The sequence below is a fragment of the Caretta caretta genome, chromosome 9 (assembly GCF_965140235.1).
Source record: "Caretta caretta isolate rCarCar2 chromosome 9, rCarCar1.hap1, whole genome shotgun sequence".
Taxonomy (NCBI): Eukaryota; Metazoa; Chordata; order Testudines; family Cheloniidae; genus Caretta; species Caretta caretta.
In genome coordinates this window covers 11,778,217-11,800,689 of record NC_134214.1, presented here as the reverse complement: position 1 = coordinate 11,800,689, position 22,473 = coordinate 11,778,217, and the positions used below count along the sequence as shown (strand labels likewise).

The 22,473-nt window shown below is 43.3% G+C and overlaps 1 protein-coding gene across 8 annotated transcripts in view; it reads left to right on the top strand.

The window, feature by feature from the left end:
* Positions 1-22,473, top strand: part of MFN1 (mitofusin 1) — a 61,355-nt gene that overhangs the window by 6,958 nt on the left and 31,924 nt on the right. For all 8 annotated transcript variants that reach the window (XM_048862992.2, XM_048862991.2, XM_048862987.2 and 5 more), the window contains 6 exons: positions 9,203-9,365; positions 10,299-10,423; positions 13,856-13,964; positions 18,666-18,773; positions 19,440-19,593; positions 19,720-19,787. In XM_048862992.2, coding sequence (XP_048718949.2) covers positions 9,203-9,365; positions 10,299-10,423; positions 13,856-13,964; positions 18,666-18,773; positions 19,440-19,593; positions 19,720-19,787 — 727 coding nt within the window. The remainder of the gene's footprint in view (positions 1-9,202; positions 9,366-10,298; positions 10,424-13,855; positions 13,965-18,665; positions 18,774-19,439; positions 19,594-19,719; positions 19,788-22,473) is intronic.

The window sequence follows — 22,473 nt, the reverse complement described above, 5'->3', positions numbered from 1 at the left end:
CCTGATCCCTGCAGATGCTTAGCTTTGTTTATATGAGTAGTTCTTATGAAGCACATGGGATTTACTCATGGGTAAAGTGAAGTATATGTGTAAGACTTTCTGAAATTCAGTCTTATCTGCATTTGGAATACTTAACTGACTAGGTAGAAAAAAATAGCTTTTTCAAAGTATTGAAATTTCACAGAATTACAACTTGAAGAAACATATAGGTATGGTGCCTGACAGAAAGTTGCCATTGCAAAGGGCTGAAGGGGTTACGGCATGGGGAGCGACAAGCTGGTGAAAATTCGACTTTAGTGCTGTATTTTGAATGAATTATGTTGGCAAATAGGCGTGTTCTAATAAATTTTCAGACTACTGTCTATTGAGTGTTAAACCACTCTTTAAGGTATGATAGCTAAAAGAAACTGATTATCATGAGTGTCTACACAGGATTCCTTCTGTTGCTTAATAGTTAAGCCCCAATTCTTTATGAGTGATGAGTGGAAGGCTAGCGTAAAGTAGGACATAGCTGAGAATGCGTTTTGAATCCCTTTAGTATACTGAGTTAACAAACAGACCTGTTAGCCAAGTTTACTAAGGGCTTGGCTGCACTCTACATTTTATAGTGCTCTAATTTGGTGGCTCAGGGGGGTGAAAAATCACCCCAAGCGCAGCAAATCAGAGTGCTTTAAAGCGCTAGTGTAAACAGGCTCCGAGCGCTCGAAGCTAATCCCCTCGTGGAGGTGGATTACCAGGAGCGCTGGGAGCGAGCTCTCCCAGCGCTCGCGCGCAACCATACTCACACTTCAAAGCGCTGCTATGGGAGCGCTCCTGCGACAGCGCTTTGAAGTTTCTAGTGTAGCCAGGCCCTAAATGTCTGTTACGGCTTTCATCCAAAATAGGATTAAAGCTAAATTCCGTCATCTAACAAAGAGGAATTTTGTATTAAAATAAACGAGATTACTGTTAGAGAAATGCATTTTACAATTTAAAAAAGAAAAGACAAGTTAGATCTTCCACATTTTATTGTGGAAGCCATGCTCCAGTTGAGAAGGTTATCTGAATGCATCCAATGAAGTGAGCTGTAGCTCATGAAAGCTTATGCTCAAATAAATTTGTTAGTCTCTAAGGTGCCACAAGTACTCCTTTTCTTTTTGCGAATACAGACTAACACGGCTGTTACTCTGAAACCTTACCTTAAAGAGATCTAAGTGGTCATATTTGACTGTGAGACTTTACCTTGGAATGAAAATAATTTTTGAAAAGTAGCTGAATTTATTATTATTGTCAATTTATTTTTATTAGGGTAGTGCCTAGACGTCTCAGTCAGGATTAGGGTGCCATTGTGATAGGCACACAACAAACACAGAGTAAAAGGTGGTCTCTGTCTTGAAGTCTAGGGCCAGGATTACACTAAAACTTTTGCTGGTATAGTAATGTTGGTTAAGGTTGTGACTTTTTGTGTGTGAGAGGGGTGGGTGTCTTTTTTTTTTTTCCTGACAAAAGTCCTATTGTAGATTCAGTTATACCAAAATATAAGTACTTTTGCCAATGTAGTTTATTTTGCGGGCCACACCAGTATATGCAGTATACTGTCACACACCAGTATACTGTCAAAAGGGCTTTTTTGTTGGTATAAGCTATATCTACACTAGGATGGTTTGCCAGTTGTTACGAACTATTCCAGTTAGGACACGTACGGTTCGTTTCTAGGCTGAGGCAACCAAATGAAGACAGACTGCAGAGTGTCTCAAAGTTTGTAGGTTTATTACGCTCGAGCATGGTACTGCTCCGTTAAACAGAACGGGACCCTGATTACAGGTTACACAAAGATTATATACTGTTGGCAAAACATCCTGCCTGTGTGCCTCGGGGGGCCTGAACCAATAAACGGGGCTTCTCCTTACCTATCACCAATCCCCTGCAGCCACGTTCCCCCTGCAAAAATGCTGAAGCGGCAACTATTTCATGCATGTCGTCTGGTTCCTGTCTACTTTGTTTCCCTTATCTTGAAACTGTCCAGCTGTCCACCTTGGTACGTGATGTGCTCGCTTCTAGTTAGTGGCCAACAGGAAACCCAAAATGGAGTCACATGTGCTAACTAAGTTGATTTCCCCTAACAGTCCCTTCTTTTCTTATGTACGTCAGTAAACTATACCGGGGCAGAATAACCTCGATGCAAGATTAAAATTTGCCGGCAGCACATACTACAGCATTGTAGGCATACAAAGAATAATACAAAAACAGAAACAGCCGTAAGAATGAGGTACAAAATACGCCTTCCCCAAGCCCCCAAGTCTGGAAGCCAGGAGGTGAGCCGGCTCCAGGCTCATGGAATCCGGTTCTGGTGTCGGCAAGGGTGACACAATGAAGCGAGGTGACCTGCTGCATAAGGGTGTGGATATCGGTTTCCACCCTGCGGTGTTGATTCACAAAAACAGAAAAGCTTGAGTTAACAAGAGCACAAACTGCCTCCCCCCCCCCCCCCCATTTGCAAGGAGATAATCCAAGGCTAAGCGGTTCTGCCGTGTGGTCTGAGATAACTGAGTCACCTCGATTTGAAGGGTAGATAAAGCGTTTGCTGTGGCATTTGCCATTAATTCTAAGGCTACAGAAATATTAACTATAGCCTTTTCTAATTCACTCACCCCCACCCAGGGCAAAAACCAACGAACAAAGCAGTGAAAGCCTGTAGGCCGTTCAGAGAGAGGGTTTAATGGGACATTTCGTCGGTTCCTCCATACCAGGTTCCGAATTTCCCCCGTGAGCCAGGGTCTGGTGTACTGCAACAGCGGGTACTATGGCTCCTAAGGTGCATGTACCACACCAACCTGCTGGGAGGACCTTATAAGCCGTGTGGTTGCACAACCAGAACCAGCCTGATCCCTCAGGGACTGGCCACGGCACCCTGGAATACTTGGGTGAACTTGCCGCGCTAGAGCTAATGTGGGTGGTATCATTGCACCCTACACAGTTACCCACAAAAACGGTATTTTCGAAATTTTTACGTCGTGACACACACAAAGCATAACTACCCTGGGCCACCATATCAATAGACCAAGTTTGGATTGTAACATTCCAGTTAAATGGAGCGTTTGTCCATAATCCGGCCTGGGGGGTTCGGTTGAGCGGGATAGGCACCCCTATCAACGGGATTCCCTGACCTATGTAGGTGGGGGTATGACTACAGACCCAACACTGCGTTCAGTTAACCCCCGGTGCTATAGCATGGGTTAAATCCAGGAAGCTGTTGCCTTCCCATCCGTGTACCAAACTCGGGAATAGAGAGGGGATTCCACAGGCCACCCATACCAGTATTTGCATCTTCCCGTATACCACGCAAAAAACAGGACAACAAATATAAGTCCAGTTAACAAGAAAACAAGGAGTCCTGATGGAGTCTCGAGATCCCAATAGTTGGGGAGTTCAGCCCAGGGACTGCCAGTGGTGTTCATTCCCAGGGCAGCTCGTCGGGCCCAGGCGGGGGTCCCTGCTCCAACTTAGCGTAGCTCTGATGGATCCAGGAACTTCTACCTGCAACTTTTAAAGCAGAATAAGTACATAACAGAACCTGGTACGGCCCCCTCCCATCGGGGTTCCAAGGGGTCTGTACGGGGGAATTTTTTTACCACCACCTAATCCCCTGGTTTGAAGGGATGAACCTGTAACCCCAATGGCGCGGTTTGAAACAATTGAGCCACAGACTGGTTGTTACTGAGCTCTATTTGTAATCTGGCTACATACCTGGCCAAGGTCTCATCTCCATCCAAGAGGCTAGTGTGAGCGGGAACATAGGTTCCCGGAATCAAAGCCGGCCTCCCAAACAATACCTCGAATGGGGACAAGCCCAGGGGCATGCGTGGGGCCCGCCTTATGTGCCACAGGACTATGGGCAAAACCTCTGGCCACTTCAGTCCAGTCTCTTTGCAAAACTTTACTACCATCGTCTTCATGCGTTCCACCAGCCCTGCCAACTGCGGGTGGTAAGGGGTGTGGAGTTGTTGCGCAATCCCCAGGCACCGGTACAGCTCCTCTAAAATCTTTGCAGTAAAGTGTGATCCTTGGTCCGAGTCGATGACTTCAGGGACTCCAAATCTGGGCACAATGTCTTTCAGCAGAAATTTTAGCACAGATCTGGCATCTGCTTTTCTGGTTGGTATTGCTTCGGGCCATCCGGAAAGTTGATCTATTACAAGGAGGTGGCGAAACCCCGAGCTTTTAGGCATTTCTGCATAGTCTATCTGTAATCGCTGAAATGGGAAGTTAGCCCAAGGTCTCCCCTGCCCTAGTGTTGGCATTGAGCTGAGACCGAGCAGAGAAGGCCAGGCAAGTAGAGCAGGAGCCAAGAACTTGCTTCACCACCGGATAGACATGAGGAGCTGCCCAACCTTTAAGAATAGCAGCTGCAGTGGCCTGAATGCCGGCATGACCCAAAGAATGAAAATAGTGGGTGGCCGAGAGCAGATAGCAACGGGGGAGAATACGTTTGTTCCCGATTCGCCAAACCTTATCGACGCTTTCAGAGCCTTCCCAACGTTTCCAGTCCTGGAGCTCGTCAGGCAGCACATCAGCATACAAGTGTGTCCAGTCCGTCGGCGGGAAGGACATATCCAGAAGAAGAGTTGCTGACACCGGGAGGGGCTGAAGGGCAGCAGTCTTTGCGGCCGCATCAGCCAAGGCATTACCTTGAGAGACAGGATTCTCAGACTGCTGGTGAGCATAACAGTGGACAACAGCCAGTTCGAGAGGACCTTGAATGGCTCCCAAAAGTGCAGAGATTAAAGGGCCATTTGCAATCTTAGTGCCTTAGAAACCCTTGCTGTTTCCAGAGCTGGCCCGTAGCATGGCAAATCCCGAAGACATATCTAGAGTCTGTATAAACAGTAACAGATTTCCCAACAGACAACAAGCAAGCCCTAGTAAGAGCGTGCAATTCCGCACCCTGAGCACTAAAGGAAGGTGGAAGGGGGGCTGCTTCTACAACAGTTGTCTGAGTAGTGACGGAATAGCCTGATACCCGCTTGGCCTCCAAATAGGAGGAGCCATCGGTAAAAAGGGACAGGCCCAGGTTTTTCAGAGGGAGGTCGCGTAAATCCGGGCGAGGCTTACCACTGTCAGCAATGACGTCCATACATACATGGTGAGGCGTGCCATCCTCCAGGAGGGGTGTCAGTGTAGCAGGGTTGAGGACATTGCAGCAGCAAAGGGTGATGATGTCAGCGGCCAGCAGAATCAGCTTATATTTGTGTGCCCACTGCAGAGTCATCGCCTGCATTGTATGCTGTTTTAAGAGAACCTCAACCTTGTGGGAGACCCAGTCAAAGGATGCCAGAGAACAATAGGGCGTGACCGTTCCACCATAAGGGTGCAGCGGCAATGGACCACACACAGGAGACTGATCCCTGAATGACAGGGTCTAACTGTACCGAATAGTAAGCTATGGGGCGTGGGCGATCCCCTAGGTACTGCAATAGGACACTGTTGGCCACTCCCCGCTGCTCGTGACTGAAGAGAAAAAATGGTTTACTGTAATCCTGGAGTCCCAAGGCGGGTGCAGAGATCAGGGCTTTCTTTGTGGACGCGAAAGCGGCTTCCATCTCCGGGGTCCAGAGAACAGGATCAGGGTTAGAAGTTGTGGTGGCCTGGACTAACTGTTTCACCAATTCCCCGAAGGCCACTATCCAGGGTTGGCAGAACCCCGCAGCCCCCAGGAAAGCCCGCAACTGCTTTTTTTGTAGTCGGGCATGGGTAATCCTGGATTGCCTGCACCCTATCAGGGGAGAGTAAACGCTCTCCAGGCCGAATCACAAAACCTAAATAGATCACCTGGGTTCGGCACAGCTGCAGCTTGGATGGACATGCACGGTGGCCCTTATTAACTAATGCAGTAAGCAGAGTAACAGAATCAGCTAAACATGCATTATAGTTAGATCTAGGAATCAACAAATCATCCACATATATTGGACTAGAACAGAGGAGCTGGGCAAAACAGTGGGGGAGCCTGAGAACCCTTGGTGAAGGTGCGTCCAGGTTAGCTGCTGACCCCCCCCCAAGTGAACGCAAACAGATATTGTGAGTTGGGGTGCAAAGGAATACTGAAAAATGCAACACACAAGTCTACAACCGTGAAACAAGTAGCCGACTGGGGAATCAGTGTCAGGATAGTACTCAGATCAGGGACCACTGGGTGGGGGGTTATGACATAACTATTTATCGCACGCAGATCTTGAATGAAGCGATAAACTGGGCGCCCATCCGGGCCCGGTTTTGGCTTTTTCACGGGAAGGATAGGAGTATTACAAGGAGAACTGCACGGAACCAAGACCTCCTGGGTTAAGTAGCTAGAGATAAGAAAGGAAATACCTTCCTCTGCCTCCTTCGGCAGGGGAGGATATTGTTTTACAGAGGGAGGCGGCCCATCCCTCACCTGCAGACTGACTGGAGTGGCTGATTTAAGGAGGCCCACATCGGTGGAACTCATGCTCCACAAATTGGGTGAAACACTGGACAATTCTGTGGGGAGATGGGGAATTGGGGTAACCGACGCCATAAGAGAAGCAACCGCCGAGTCCGGGACGGACATGCGAACCCCCTCGGGGGCACAATGTATGTGGGCTCCCAGCTTGCTAAGCACGTTCTGCCCAAGAAAGTTTAGCGGGGCCTTCTGGCATAACAACAAATCTATATGACAACTTTAAAGAACCCTGCTCCTCAGGGACGGGGCAGGATAGGGGAGCCGGGCATGGCTTGCCCTCAATACCCTGCACCCAGACCTTGATATTAGAAAGAGAGCCCGGAACAAAAGTTAAAGTGGAAAGGGTGGCTCCGGTATCCACCAAAAAGGGCACAGACCGTTCCCCGATTTTCAAGCAAATTTGCGACTGCAATCCAAGATCCCATTCCAACTCTCCCACGGCTCCCAAAATCTCCGCCTCTAGTCACTGGGGATTGGCAAAGTCCTGGGGAGCGTTAGGGGGAAAGGAGGAACCGGTCTCCAGCTGATCCTGCCAAGGAGCCCCTCGTGGAAGCAGGGGGCATTCCCTCTTCCAGTGCCCCGGTAGCTTACAATAATTACAGTTCCCGTTCCTTGTTCCACCCCAGCCTCCTCCCCATCCTGTCCCGCATCCCCTCCCCCTTGTATTCCCGTGTCCCTGCCAGTGCTGATTCCCCAAGGGAACCTGCAATGCGGCTGCCAACATACTTCCTCCTTCTTTTGCTTACGTTTTTCCTTCGCTTTCTTCCCTACCATAAAACACAAAAGTGGCCAGGCGAACTACTTCGCTTAGGGGTTTCCCTGGCCAGTCGGGAACATGTTTAGTTAAATACTTCTTTATGTCCGGTGCCGCTTGATCGACAAAGTAAGAGACCATCATCGTGCGGCTAACCTGAGCTTCTGGCTCCACCCCCCCCCCCCCATACATTCTAACCCGCTTAAACAAGTGGGCCAAAAATGCAGACGGATACTTGTTTAGGTCTTGCTGGCACTCTCTAATTTTTGACCAATTTGCCGTCTTACTACCTGCCCTACGGATGCTATCCAGGAGCCCTTCCCGGGCAGCTGAGAGGCTGGCCTGACCACTGAGGTCGTTAGGATTCCAACCTGGATCGGCTTCGGGCCAAGAGGTGCAAATCTCAGCGTCCCCCGCCCAACGCCGATTTGCGTCTAGAATAGAATACCTCTCGTCAGGGGTAAATAGGGTTTGAAAAATAGCCTGGACGTCTGCCCAGTTAGGGTTAAATGCCATAAAGACTGAACGGATAGTCTGTAGGACTCTTTCCAGATCGTCATGCAACCTCAGCATCTGTGACTGCCAGGTTACCAGGTCCCCAGGGCCAAAAGGGCGATGGACAGTGACCATAGTGACACGGTCATTGCTTGTCGCAACGGGCTGTTGTATCAGGGGCGCTTGAAGCACTACAGGGGGTAGGGTTAGAGACGGGTATAGAGGGGCAACAGGAGGAGGAGTAGGGGGAGGAGACTGAGGAGGGAAAGCAGCTTAGGGCGGAGCGGAACCCGCAAGCGGCATGCAAACCTTAGATCTGGTACCAGAGCCCAAAGTCGAGGGGCGCCCCTTATCTCGGGCGTATGCCCAGTTATCCCATACATACCAATAATCCATTTGAGCTGAATGCTTGTCTTCCAGCTGTTGTCTAAGGCAGGTTAATTCATCCTGTCCAAAAGTTTCGTCGGGTGGCTATCCAAAGGGCGTCTGAATAGTCAGCGCTGGCCACTCGACTTTACACAAAATTATAGCTCTCCTTTTACCTAACCCATGGGTGCCAGAAATATTTTTCCAATTCTCGAGACTCTCAGCCAAAGGGGTTCCCCTGCTCACACGCTGCCCAGAGCCCATTCTAGGGCTACCAAAAGAACTCCTAATGTGCCACCTTATCGCCTAAACGACGGCCCACGCTCCCGTTCCTCAGAGTTCTCGAAGGTGAACTCACCCAGTGCCGGCTGGAGTTGTCCGAGGGAAGGAGTGCGGTTTCGCCTGCAAGGGTGAGCCTAGAGTCCTTTCGTGGTCGCCAAAACTGTTACGAATTATTCCAGTTAGGACACGTACGGTTCGTTTCTAGGCTGAGGCAACCAAATGGAGACAGACTGCAGAGTGTCTCAAAGTTTGTAGGTTTATTACACTCGAGCGTGGTACCGCTCTGTTAAGCAGAACGGGACCCCGATTACCGGTTACACAAAGATTATATACTGTTGGCAAAACATCCTGCCTGTGTGCCTCGGGGAGCCTAAACCAATAAACAGGCCTTCTCCTTACCTATCACCAATCCCCTGCAGCCACGTTCCCCCTGCAAAAACGCTGAAGCAGCAACTGTTTCATGCATGTCGGCTGGTTCCTGTCTCCTTTGTTTCCCTTATCTTGAAACTGTCCAGCTGTCCACCTTGAAGGATCCTTCCTTGGTATGTGATGTGCTCGCTTCTAGTTAATGGCCGACAGGAAACCCAAAATGGAGTCACATGCGCTAAGTTGATTTCCCCTAACAGTATAGCTATTCTGAGAACCTTTTTTTTTTTTTTTTTTTAGTGTAGATCTGGCCTTAGGCCCTATTCCTGCAAGCTGTTCTGTATGGACACAAGGGTATGCCATGAGGAACAACTTGAAGAATCTGGGCCTAATTAAGTAGGGAGAATACAATCTAAAGCAAAGGTGTGTTTGTTTTTCTGTATGCCTTGCTTTAAATACTTTTATATTCTCTCTTCCTCTAGAACAAGCAGTGGAAAGAGTTCTGTCATTAATGCAATGTTGTGGGATAAGGTCCTTCCTAGTGGGATTGGCCACACAACGAATTGCTTTCTCAGTGTAGAAGGAACAGATGGTGATAAGGCTTATCTCATGACTGAAGGATCAGATGAAAAGAAGAGTGTCAAGGTATAGTTTTTCAATGGTTAAGAAGCAGGTGCTTGGAAACCTAGTATTAAAAGGACCATTTTGTTAGGTGCAATATTTAACACTTACCGTTTTTAAGTATGGGGAACATAAACCGAAATGTATTTATTATTTCAAAGTCATTCTTCCAGCACTGAAATAACTAAATAAAACTAAAACAAAGTCTATAGCTCGCTCTTAGGCCTTGCATGTAAATGGCTCATTTGTACGTTACTCTATCGAATGGTTTGTGTATGTAGGACCACCAGTAAGTTCTATAACTTTTCAAAGTTCTGGAAGGCTCACATTTGAAAAATACACATGGACCATTTTCTTCCAAAAACTTACAATGTAAATTCAGAAAAATATGCCTCTTGTTTACTTTTTAAACGTTTTGCATTCTTAAACATTTATTTTGATTTGTTAAACCCCTGTTAAAGGAGAGCTAATTATAATCTTGCATTGGGTTCCCATGCTTCAGTTATTACCAACTGTTGTTTGTTTTTTGTTTTGTTTCTTAAACCAGTCTGGCTTGTTCGGCATGAGTTCAGAAATGACCATTTTAATCCATAAAGTGTATTTAAAAAATTATCCTTTAAATACAGTGAGAGGTAGTGTGCCGGCCTCCTAGCATTTGAAGAAGTACATTAACACTCAATGGTAACCCTCCAGCCATATAAGGAATACCACCACTCCAAAGAGAGTCCTGTCCTTTTTTCAAAGTGTAGAAAAATGACTATTTAGACACTAAGGGATGTGAAGGGCCCTGGATGGAAAGAAGGCATTTGAAAAAATGATTCACAATATTTAAGATGTAAGTTGAAACCTTGTATCAGTGATCTATTCAAAAAGTCTTGGTTCTAGTTTTATTTTTTTTAAGGCTGTTATTGCAGGCCTAAGTATCTTTCTTTTTCTGATGCTTTACATTCTTCACAGACTGTTAATCAACTTGCCCATGCGCTTCATATGGATAAAGACCTGGAAGCTGGCTGTCTTGTCCATGTCTTTTGGCCCAAGGCAAAGTGTGCTCTCCTGAGAGATGACTTGGTTTTGGTGGACAGGTATAAGTATTATTTTATTAAACCAGTTATCTAAAGAGTTATCTTCTGCATTATCTGATCCACACTAATTGTGTTACTAAAACCTAAGTGAAATGTATAGTTGATTTAATCTTGTGGTTTTTAGATATGTCGTAAATAAGTTAACATGAAAAATTTTAAGTGCTTGAAGTTTGTTCCTTTGTGTAGACGCTCTGGTCTTCCTCATCAAACCACTGTACATATTTTGGCTGAGTCACAGTTGGAACGAGAGTGTGTTCCATCATTGAGCTCAGAAGGTCTCTAGCTTTTGGCTGAGTTAAGCTTATACTTTAAAAAACAAACTAATACGTTAAGGTCCTCCTACCAACTGTAACGCTTTCCCTGTCCCCCAGGAGCCTAGTCATCCCGTGAACCTCTCATACTTATCTAAAATATAGACAATCTGGGCTTTTGATGGAAAAGATTTTTTGATAAGGACTTTAGTGCTGAGATAATACAGTGATGGCATTCTAGAAATGCCTAAAAGAGAGACTTTTTGAAGGCCCCAGCCTATGGCTGTGGATCTGTTAAATTCACATTATGTGGTTTATTTGTGGAATCAAAGAATTCTAGACTGTATTGTCTGATTTTCTACAAACACATCAAATACATAAGGATTCCTCTGCCATCCTGGATATAAGCTACCTATTTTTTTTTTCACCTCTTAAGTGGTATATAGAAACTACAATGTGGTTTTGCTCTTATGAGTGATTTTGTAACAAAGGCACTTTATTACTGAGCAGCTGACAAATTGTCTCCACTTGAAATGCTACAGCAACATAGCTGCAGTGGGAATAGGTTCTTCCATTGGCGTAAGTAATCCACCTCCCTGAGAGGTGGTATGTAGGTAGGTCAATGCAAAAATTCTTCTGTCAACCTAGCACTGTCTACACTGGGGATTAGGTCAGTTTAACTACATTGCTTAGGGGTGTGGATTTTTCTCACCCTCCCCTTCCCACCAAGTGACGTAGCAGGGTTGACCTACCTTTTTAGTGCAGGCCAGGCTTGAGTATATTCAGAGTACACATTGCTCACTACCCATGGGGGAAAAAAGTACTACTACTAATTATTGTGCCTCTGAACTTATGTCTTTGAAATCAGTGGGAGCATTGTTATTTTCTTCCTCGAATGCCGGATCTGTCCACGTGTAAGCAATACAGAGCCAACCCAGTTGGCAGAGTGAGCTGGCTTCTGTTTTTCTTGCACATCAGAAACGGAATTGTAATTAAGTGGCAGCTCTGTATTATAGCTTCAGCGATGCCTGTGCAACCCCACTGAACACAGTGGGAATACACAGTGGTCTTTGAGGACACAATTTGAGGACAATAGGGTTGCACAAGGGTAATTTAGGCTATGATTGCCTATCAGAATCCTTGTTGCTAGTGAGGAAGTGTGAGAAGGAGAAGTTAGTTTGTTTCTCAGATTCCAGATTGAATTTGTAAAGCTTCTCGGAGGAGGAGAGGGAATCTTTTTATGAGTAAATTGAGCAAATTTGAATGGGAAATGATTGAGAGATAACAAACAAGGGATTTCACAATGCTATTTCCAGTTCCTTTGTACAGCTGAATTGCGCTTTAAAATTCTTCCTTTTTAAGAAACTGCTAGAAATTGACTATCTTAACTTGTGTTTAATGAAGGTTTTTGCCTGGGAACTTCTCAGGGTTTTTTTTTTTCTCGAGAGTAGAAGGAATGCTTACAGATAAGTCATTATGGCATTTGCAAGCTACAAAGAGATTCCAGAACTTGGAAGTGTAGCTGGTTGAAAAAGTGGAAAAATATTTAGCAAAAAAGGCCCTATTTTTTGGTTGAAATCTGAAATATCAACATTTTTTGTTGTTGAAACTTTGGAATTTTCCACCAGTTCTATAACTGTTTGAAAAGTGGGAGAAATTTTATGTGGGGGAGAAATTTTGGAGGGAAAAAAATCTTTTCTTTTCTTTTTTTTTTTTTTTCAATTTTAAAGAAATTTTTCAAAAAAATTTAATGAAATATGGGAAATTTCGACCAGCTTCACTTGCAAGCCATGCTGGTGGAGTTTACAGATTGCTCAGCCCTGAATCTTACACGTACATACAATTCTTCATCCTTCCCTGGACCACTTGCATCAGATCAAGTTAAGACCTCTTCAGAGCCCTTTTTGTGAGCAAAAGCTACTTCTAATTAAGGCCTTAGTTTAATCGCAGGATTATTGTCTAAAAATTGCAGCTGAGTTGCGGACAAGCCATGGAAAATCATGTAAAAGTAATAATGGATCTTATTATTTGTGGTAACATGGTCCCTCATTACTTTCTTGCAATTTTCCATGGGTCTGGGAGCAGGGGATCCCACTGTGAAAATAGAGGTGGAAGCCTAATATTGCAGGATCTGCAATACTGTGAATTAAGTAGGGCTTTATAAATATTTAATTACTTGACAGGATTCAGAAACTTTCCCTTTCTCTTGGCCAATATGTATAATAGTTCTGATAAACCAAAAAATAATGTTCAAAAAATGTTTAAGAAATAAGATTGACCTACTCTTTGAACTTTCATCCATCAAATACAAAGTCTTGTTTAATTTCACACTTACCAGATAAATTCCACCCTACCCTTGAGATTATACCTGTGAAATTTCAGGCAGATGGGTTTAATTTTGGCTGGAATGTGGGAGTAAAAATCAGATTTACAATGGCTACTTTCAATTTTAACGATGGAGAGAGACTGTCTCCCAAATCCTACACATGCATCTGAAGAATTGGTTTTTTACCCATGAAAGCTTATGCCCAAATAAATCTGTTAGTCTTTAAGGTGTCACTGGACTCCTTGTTGTTTTTGTGGATACAGACTAATACGCCTACCTCCTGATACTTATCTCCCAAATGTCTCCCCAGAATCATGGGAAAGTACATTTTGTTAGAAACTTGGAACACTCGTGACAGGATGTTTTTTGTTCTGCAATTTATAGAGATGACTTTTTAAAATTTGTAAGTGAGGTTAATGCTAATTTATTTTTTTTAAGCTATTTTGGCAACTCTGAAGATGTGTTCACAAAACTTTCTCAATATTCTCTTAGCAGTGCACTTCAGCGTGCCCTTGGAGGGACTGTTCATGGGGATGAAAGAATAATTGATGCTTTTAGCCCATTCGGCACTTGGCTTCTCTGCTGAGATTGGCAACCGTCTTTCATTTGTATTGGTAGCTTTTATGATGCGGCTATCTGTCCATTAGAAACTGAATGGAGACAACCAAATGGTTTTACATAACTGACAGAACAGCTGCCAGATGATAGTTTCTGTCATGACCAACTTGTGCTGCATTTCATCAGGGTTTCACATCCCAATACGAAGCCCCAGAGACATCCAGTCCTCTTGTTCAGTTTCTAAAAATGAAGAACTTTATTTTTCTTGATACTGATAAATATGTCTTTCTCCAACAGCCCTGGTACAGATGTCACTACAGAGCTAGACACCTGGATTGACAAATTTTGTTTAGATGCTGATGTCTTTGTCTTGGTTGCTAATTCAGAATCAACTCTCATGAATACGGTAGGACATTCTCTTGTTAATTAAAATTGTTCGGTCTTCGCTTAAACGCACAAGGATCCAGTAAGATGACTTCCCAAGGTCCATTGATATGTGGGAGCTTCTGCTTTCCTCCTAGAATTTATACAGTGAATTTTCCATGATTATTGGGGGCTAACAGCACAGTGTGATATAATGGTTAAAGCATCAGCATCCTGTTCTCCCCTTTATTGCTGATTTGCTCTGACTCTAGGCAAAGTCATTTATGCTTTCTGCCTCCATTTCCCCCATCTATAAAATGGCAGTAATACTTGCCCAACTTTATAGGAGGCTCAAGATTTTCTGATGAAAAAGATTAACAGTAAGTGTGTTATCATCAAGGAAGCAGACTGCACTAAAATACTTTATACACAGAATTGAAAGAAGATATAAAAGATCATGGCATTTAAGGACAGAAGGGACAACCAGATCATGTAGTCTGACCTTCTGTGTGTCACAGGCCACCAACAATGCAGCACCCATACACTAAACCTGACCGAAAGAGGTGTGGAGTAAACCTGCATCTGTGTGAAATTCTGCATGTTCCCAGCACCGAAGAGGGGGTAAATTTCCCTCATAAGAATACATGTCATCAATTTATCTAACCTGTCTTTCTGAAGGACAGTGCTAGGAAAGCAAGATTTCTCTTCTCCTTACTACTACCCTGGTGGCTATTAATGAAATAAAGAAATGAATTCAAAAAGAAAATCTTCCCCAGCATTCCAGTAGGTTGGAATAACTGAATGGGAATCTGAAGAGAGCAAAAGCTGATCTTAAAAACACTGCATACTATTTTCTGAGTTCAAGCCATGGAGACTCCTTTGCAAATGAGGTTTTCTGACAAAAGAGGTATCTTCTGACATCATCTAACGGAGAGAGAGGATTTGGTAGAATTGTGGCTTCACTATCTCATCCTCTTGCAGGACATGTTGGCTTTTCGTATGGAGGGAGACTAGAAATCATTAATCTCAATGTTCTCTGGGTTTAAAAAAGTTGTTGGATTTTTGTCAAGAATCCATTACCACTTAGAAATATGGAAACAGTGAGGACCTGTGTGCTTGGTAATGAAGTAACAAAGGCCAAAGTTGATTTGGTTCTCTCATTAATTCAGGAAAATAGCTTATTTTTTAATGGTCAGACTGGGATTGTAAACATGTAGGAACCGTGTATGGGCTGTAAATCTGCAGGAAAATTCTTGTTAATTTTGTGTTTGATTTTTAGCATCCTGGGCTAATAGGCAATTTTGTGCTTATTTAATATGATTTTACTGAATAATGTTTTTCAACCAGGCACAGAAGAAAAATATTAAATTTAAAATTGGGTCATTGTCCTACAGCTTGTCTGTGTGTAAAACTCATGTGATCTTTGAGTTACCATACTCATAATTCCTCATTATTAATGAGTGTAGCACATATGTAATGGGATCTGAAGATAATTTGCAGTGGAAGCTTATTTCAGTTGGAAGAGGCGATTTTTTTTTTTTAAACAAAATATTTTTAGTAGTGATCTAGATATTTTTATCCCAATACAGAGTTTTCATAAAATCTTGGTTTATATCCCATTTTCTTTAGGAATAAAACTTCCTATCCTGTTTACATTTTTGTTAGCGTGGCAGGTGCAATGAGATGAAAGACTTTGTTAAATGAATTTTAATTGTTCTAATGCGTGCAAATATCTTGCCTCACCAAGTGTGGCAATTGCTGACTTTTTTTGCCCCCCACTTGCACACCCCTCCTGTTCAAATGGAGAATGCAGTTACATAATATTCCTGTCCTTGTGTGTGCATTATCTTCACTTGATACAATTATAGTACGTGGAGGAATAGTTTTGTTTAGTGGCCTGCTGAAAAACCAATGGAGGGACCACAAAACTTTTTTTGGTATAGCTCCCTCCTAAGGGAGGAGCCTTACTGAATGGGGGAGGCAACCTAGTGACATCATGTGGAAAAAGCTGAAGTACTAAATGCTTTTTTTGCCTTGGTCTTCACAGACAAAGTCAGCTCCCAGACTGCTGCGCTGGTCAGCACAGCACCTGGGGAGCAGGTGAGCAGCCCTCAGTGGTGAATGAACAGGTTAAGGACTATTTAGAAAAGCTAGACATGCATAAGTCCATGGGGCTGGAGCTAATGCATCCAAGAGTGCTGAGGGAGTTAGCTGATGTGATTGCAGAGCCATTGGCCTTTATCTTTGAAAACTCATGAGGATTGGGAGAGGTTCCGGACAATTGGAAAAAGGCAAACGTAGTGTCCATCTTTAAAAAAGTGAAGGAGGAGGATCTGGGGAACTACAGACCGGTCAGCCTCATCTCAGTCCCTGGGAAAATCATGGAGCCAGGTCTTCAAGGAATCCATTTTGAAGCACTTCGAGGAGAAGAAGGTGATCAGGAACAATCAACATGGATTCACCAAGGGCCAGTCATGCCTGATCAACCTGATTGCTTTCTGTGTTGAGATAACTGGCTCTGTGGATGTGGGGAAAGTGGTGGACATGATATATCTTGACTTTAGCAAAGCTTTTTGTACGGTCTCCCACAGTATTCTTGACAGCAAGTTAAAGAAGTATGGATTGGATGAATGAACTGTAAGGTGGATAGAAAGCTGGCTAGATCATCGGGCTCAATGGGTAGTGATCAACAGCTCAATGTCTAGTTGGCAACCGGTATCAAGCGGAGTGCTCCCGGCGTTGGTCCTGGGGCCAGTTTTGTTCAGCATCTTCATTAATGATCTGGATGATGGGATGGCATGCACCCTCAACAAGTTCACGGATGACACTAAACTGTGAGGAAAGGTAGATACACTGGAGGGTAGGGTGATTTAAACAAATTGGAGGATTGGGCCAAAAGAAATCTGATGAGGTTCAACAAGGACAAGTGCAGAGTCCTGCAGTTCGGATGGAAGAATCCCATGCACTGCTACTGGCTGGGGACTGACGGGCTAAGCGGCAGTTCTGCAGAAAATGACCTGGGGATTACAATGGATGAGAAGCTCGATATAAGTTAACAGTGTGCCCTTGTTGCCAAGAAGGCTAACAAGCATAATGGGCTGCGTTAGTAGGAGCATTGCCAGCAGATCGATGGAAGTGATTATTCGCCTCTATTTGGTACTGTTGAGGCCACATCTGGATTATTGCATCCAGTTTTGGGCTCCCCACTACAGAAAGGATGTGGACAAATTGGAGAGAGTCTAGCGGTGGGTAGTGAAAATGATTAGGGGGCTGGGGCACATGACTTATGAGGAGAGGCTGAGGGACCTGGGGTTATTTAGTCTGCAGAAGAGAACAGTGGGGGGGGATTTGATAGCAGCCTTCAACTACCTGAAGTGGGGTTCCAAAGAAGTTGGGAGCTAGGCTGTTCAGTGGTGGCAGATGACAGTACAAGAAGCAATGGTCTCAAGTTTCAATGAGGGAGGTCGAGGTTGGATATTAGGAAACACTATTTCACTAAGAGGGTGGTGAAGCACTGGAATGGGTTACCTAGGGAGGTTGTGGAATCTCCAACCTTATAGGTTTTTAAGGCCTGGCTTGACAAAGCCCTGGCTGGGATGATTTAGTTGGGGTTAGTCCTGCTTTGAGCAGGGGGTTGGACTAGATGACCTCCTGAGGTCTCTTCCAACCCATATCTTCTTTGATTCTATGAAATCGAAGGCCACTGGGTTCTGTTGGAAGGAGTTCTTATTGTTGGAATAGTGCCTTATTTGCAGATTTACAATTTCTTATTGGATCATAGCAATTTAAGTATTTCAAATGTTTCATCTAAGGCCTGGTCTACACTGGGGCTAGGTTGGCATAGCTACGGTGCTTAGAAGCACTGTAGCTACGTCAGCCTAACACCCAGTGTAGATGCAGCGAGGACAACAGAGGAATGCTTCTGTCAAACAAGCTACCATCGCTCAAGAGGGTGGAGTTCATATAGAGATGGAGAATTCTTTCTATCACTGTAGGAAGCATTTACACTATGGCACTACATAGTCACATAACTACTGGGCCATAGATGTGCTGCTGTAGCACCCATAGTGTAGACATGGCTTAATAGTGTAGTCGGTGTTCTGTTTAAGACACTGAAGAGACACTGAAGATGGCCAGGTGATCTTTCACTCTTCAGCTGTGCTAACTGATGGTCACTCTGTTCTGATTATTTCATTATGACTGTTGAAAAGTAGCAGGGGCTTGCAAGATAACTTGAAGATGTTTGCAAGCATGTGCACATATTATTCAGTTTCCCATAGAAAATTCAGCAGTTATTCAGGAGGTTCAAGTCAAGTTTTCAGTGGTTCATCATGCCCCCTGAACAGAATGTTGCTTACTTGTATTCCACTGGATAATATAGTTTGATATGAACAGTGGTTCTGGATGTGCAAGAGTAAAAGGACATTCAAATAAGGAAGACATTACCTTTTTAAATTCTGAAGTAGTTTTACCTTATGTCTGTTTTTCAGAGAAGAATTAGTGCCCCTCTTTATAGCTTGTGAAACTCTTGGATTAGATTTTATTGTTGGTATAATATGAATATAATTCATGATTTTTGGACAAATATAAAATGCTAAATTTTAAGGAAGCAGAAAGCGTCAAAGTATTTTTTTTAACAGCTGTAATTTAAATCAAGAAAGTAACAAATTGATAATCCAGAATCTATCATCTTCAAAAGATGGCATTATTCTTTGTTTTTGTTTTTTCTTTCCTCAATTCTTAGGAAAAGCACTTTTTTCACAAAGTAAATGAACGACTTTCCAAGCCAAACATCTTCATCCTGAATAATCGCTGGGATGCATCTGCATCAGAGCCTGAATATATGGAAGATGTGAGTTACTTTTTCATCCTTTGGTAATAACAAATGTCAGATAACTATAGCAGAAACAATGGCTTGTTTAAACTATAGGCGAAAATATTGCCAAACATGTAAATGTGTGCTTATGTGTCTAGATTCTATGGGAATAGGCACATTATAATGCATAAAACAAATCAGGAGATGGAGCGTGTTCAGTGTTGTAAAGAAAAATTGAGGGAGGATATGTGATCAGAATGCAAAAGCATTTTACCACCTGCTTCAAACGTAATTACCAAACTAAAACCTTCATTCTGTGATGGCTTTTTAAAATAACTTTCGAGATTTTTATTTTATTTTATTTTTTTTAAATCCTCATTTCCACACGTAACTGACATGCAATATATCATACTCTGTTTTTGGGTAATAAAGCAATTGTTATTTCAGTACCTCTGAGAGCATCAGCTTTTGGTTGAGTACTCAAAAAATTCTTCTTGGCAGGTGCGGAAATTCAAAATGGCTAATTAGGAGCAGTTGCTGCCTCTTTAGAACTAGAGGGAATCTTATTACATGAGGGTTTTTCAGGGCTTCTGGGATCAGTGGGATTATTTATTGCTCTAAGGTTTTGATTTCTCTTTCTCATAAATGTTTGTTTGCAATTTGACTGGCTTTTTTAATCCCCTTTTCTACCTCGTCTTACAGGTGCGCAGGCAGCACATGGAGCGCTGTCTGACCTTCCTAGTCGATGAGCTCAAAGTCGTTGATCTCTCAGAAGCACAGAACCGCATCTTTTTTGTTTCAGCCAAGGAAGTTCTTAGTGCTAGAAAGCAGAAGGCCCAAGGGATGCCAGAGAGTGGTATGTATTGAACCCTACATCCCCTTCATGTGTATATAAAATGTCTGAGTTTAGTTTAGGAGTTAAAATACAGTAACTTACTATGAGATTTTATGATCTACCTTAAATCTATATTATGCTTTGCAGGTGGTGCACTTGCTGAAGGATTTCAGACAAGATTTCAGGAATTCCAGAATTTTGAGCAAATATTTGAGGTAGATGTCATGGGCTTTTTAAGACCGTACGTTTTCAGAACGTTGTGATGCCAAGGTGACTTTGTTCCCTTCTTGGCTTCATTTCATTGCATATCATAAATACACGCACACAGTGCCAGTCTTGAGCTAACTTGGGGTCCCAGTCATCCTTGCTCACATTGAGTAGTATGTACTTGCCTGAATAGGTATTACTCTGTGAGGAAGGGTGGCAGAATCGGGCTCTTCATTTTTATAGAAGAACTTAACACCAGTACAACTTATAATCTATGAAGATACCAATAGGTATTACTCATCAGTTACTGTACCAAAATCTTACATGATGTGAAAACATGCAAACAGTATAGTTAAGCTTTCAATATTTTAGAGCCAATATGCCTGCTTTCTATATTTTGTACTCTCAACCTTGACATTCCAGACTTACTCTCTTGTGACTGCAGACCTTTTTTCATTTACAGTGCGGGGGGAGGGAAGGAAGTTGTTCTGACTTCTAAGCTGTTTTGAGCCCTTGATTGCACATAGCTATTTTAGAACCTTTTGCTGTTTGTATCAGAAACTATTTCATGGCTGCAGCATTGAACACTTAATCACATCCTAAAAGCTGGGGCATTGGAATTGCAGCACCTACTTACCACCCAGCACTGAAACATTTAGCAGTAGCAGTATTTTTGTGTACTCGCTGCTCCCACAGAAATAAACATTATCCGTTCAGCTCTATCCATTCTTGAGGTTGATGCTCTCTTCAGAAACAGGATTCTAAACTAGATGGACCATTGGCTGGTTCCAGTATGATGATATCTATCTATTCTACTGAACTTGGACAATTCTTATGTTAAAATGCCATTCCTAGAGATTTCAATCTGTTGAATCACCAGGATCACTCCTTATTTTAAATGGCACATGTTAGCGCCTCATTGTGTTCAGTTAACGTCATAAGCCTAGAATGATATGGATGTAGTTAGATTCAGCAAATACTATGAATCTACCTATGCACTCCACAACATAGCTTGTGTTCTCAATATATAAGAGAAATCAAAATGCATTTAGAAAGTCTCTCACTCTCATGTTACAAAGAAACGCTTGATCTGAGCTGAATCAAACCGTCTAATAATATGAATACAACAAAACTGTGCCTAAAAGAAGAGCTTGATTTAATCCCACCAATCAAGGAAATGCCAGGCAAAGTCTTAAACATGATCATTAACTTCCTTGCTGTGTTAGATGACTGAGTTCTTGGAACAGTGACGGATTGTACTGTGTATGCCAGAGTGCCTAGGGTCATTGGGGCAGTTTAAGAATAAAGTATGAAGTGTGAAATTTCTTATCATTTTACTACAGGTTCTAACAAAATGTGGATTATGTTTTGTTTGTAATTATTTTCATTGTTTTAATACAATAGCAGTTAAGATTGAGTAAAGTTTTCAGAAGTGACTAAGTCCTATTGGCTCATAATGGGACTTAGCCCCTAAACCATCTAAGGGCTTTTGAAAATTTTAATATATAACACACACTATGTTAAAAGAACATTAAGGTTGCAAAGGCAGGCAGAATTTAGGGAACTCAGAAGTTAGGAAATGCTAGAATTAAAGGTTGCACATCATCAAGCATACATGTCTTCTGAGGACCGTTGAGCCAGCCAGAGTGACCAGGGATGGTAGCGTTGCACCGGGCAGCATATAGTGAAGTTCCCAGGTCTGACTCAATCTTGCAAATCTCTGGGACAACTGCACTGACGGCGTCAGGTCAGGGTGTGAACTCCTTTGCCCATCAGTGGAGAGTTTGATAGCATGGTATGCTGGGGTGTTTTTGTCCATCCTGATGACATGGACAAAGAGTGTGCAACACTGCTTTTTAATATGAGTGATTGAAGGAAGGCTATATCATTCTGCGATTGACAGCCCAAATTCAAACCACTTTATGCTCAGGATTTGGTGCTGAGAGCACAGATGGAATGCCCCAACCACTCCTAGTCTGCCCTTAAGAGCGTCCAGATTTCTGACCCATAGAGTAATACAGATATTACATCGGTTTGATAGAGTCTGAGCTTTGTCTCAGCACAGACATTTTTGCATCCATAAGCAAAACATGGACTTCATGGTAGAGGTGGCAAGACTTATTTGTCAACGAATGCCCAGTTTGAACTTTGCAGCCTATGTAGATGAGTTTGTCAATGCTCTTCGTGATACTAGACTCCATCTGCACCATGGATTTTGGTGATTCAGCTCCAAGTTTCTTCTGCCATGAGACATTTAACCCCCATATTGCAGGTGGTGTCTTGGAGACCCTGAAGGGCAGGGCTGAAAATTCTCTGACATGTATACAAGTAAGGCAGTGTCTTCAACATATTCTTGGTCAATGAACACTTTTTGACCAACCTTGATTCTGAATTGTGGAGCAGCAAATCCTAATATCCAGTGGCTAGCTCAACAGAATAGTGCTGGGGAGAGAGTATATCTGTGCTGTACACCTAAGGTTGTGTAGAAACGTGATAAAAGCAGTGAATCAATGCACACACTATCAATGTGAGGATCGCTTCCAAATTTAGCAGAACAGAATCATAGGTAGGGCCCTACCAATTTCACAGTAATGAATAATGTGTCACAGATCATGAAATAAGCCCTCCTCTTGAAATCTGATCTTCCCCATGCTGCTGGAAGCACCTCAGCCAGGGACTCCTAACTGCTAGTAC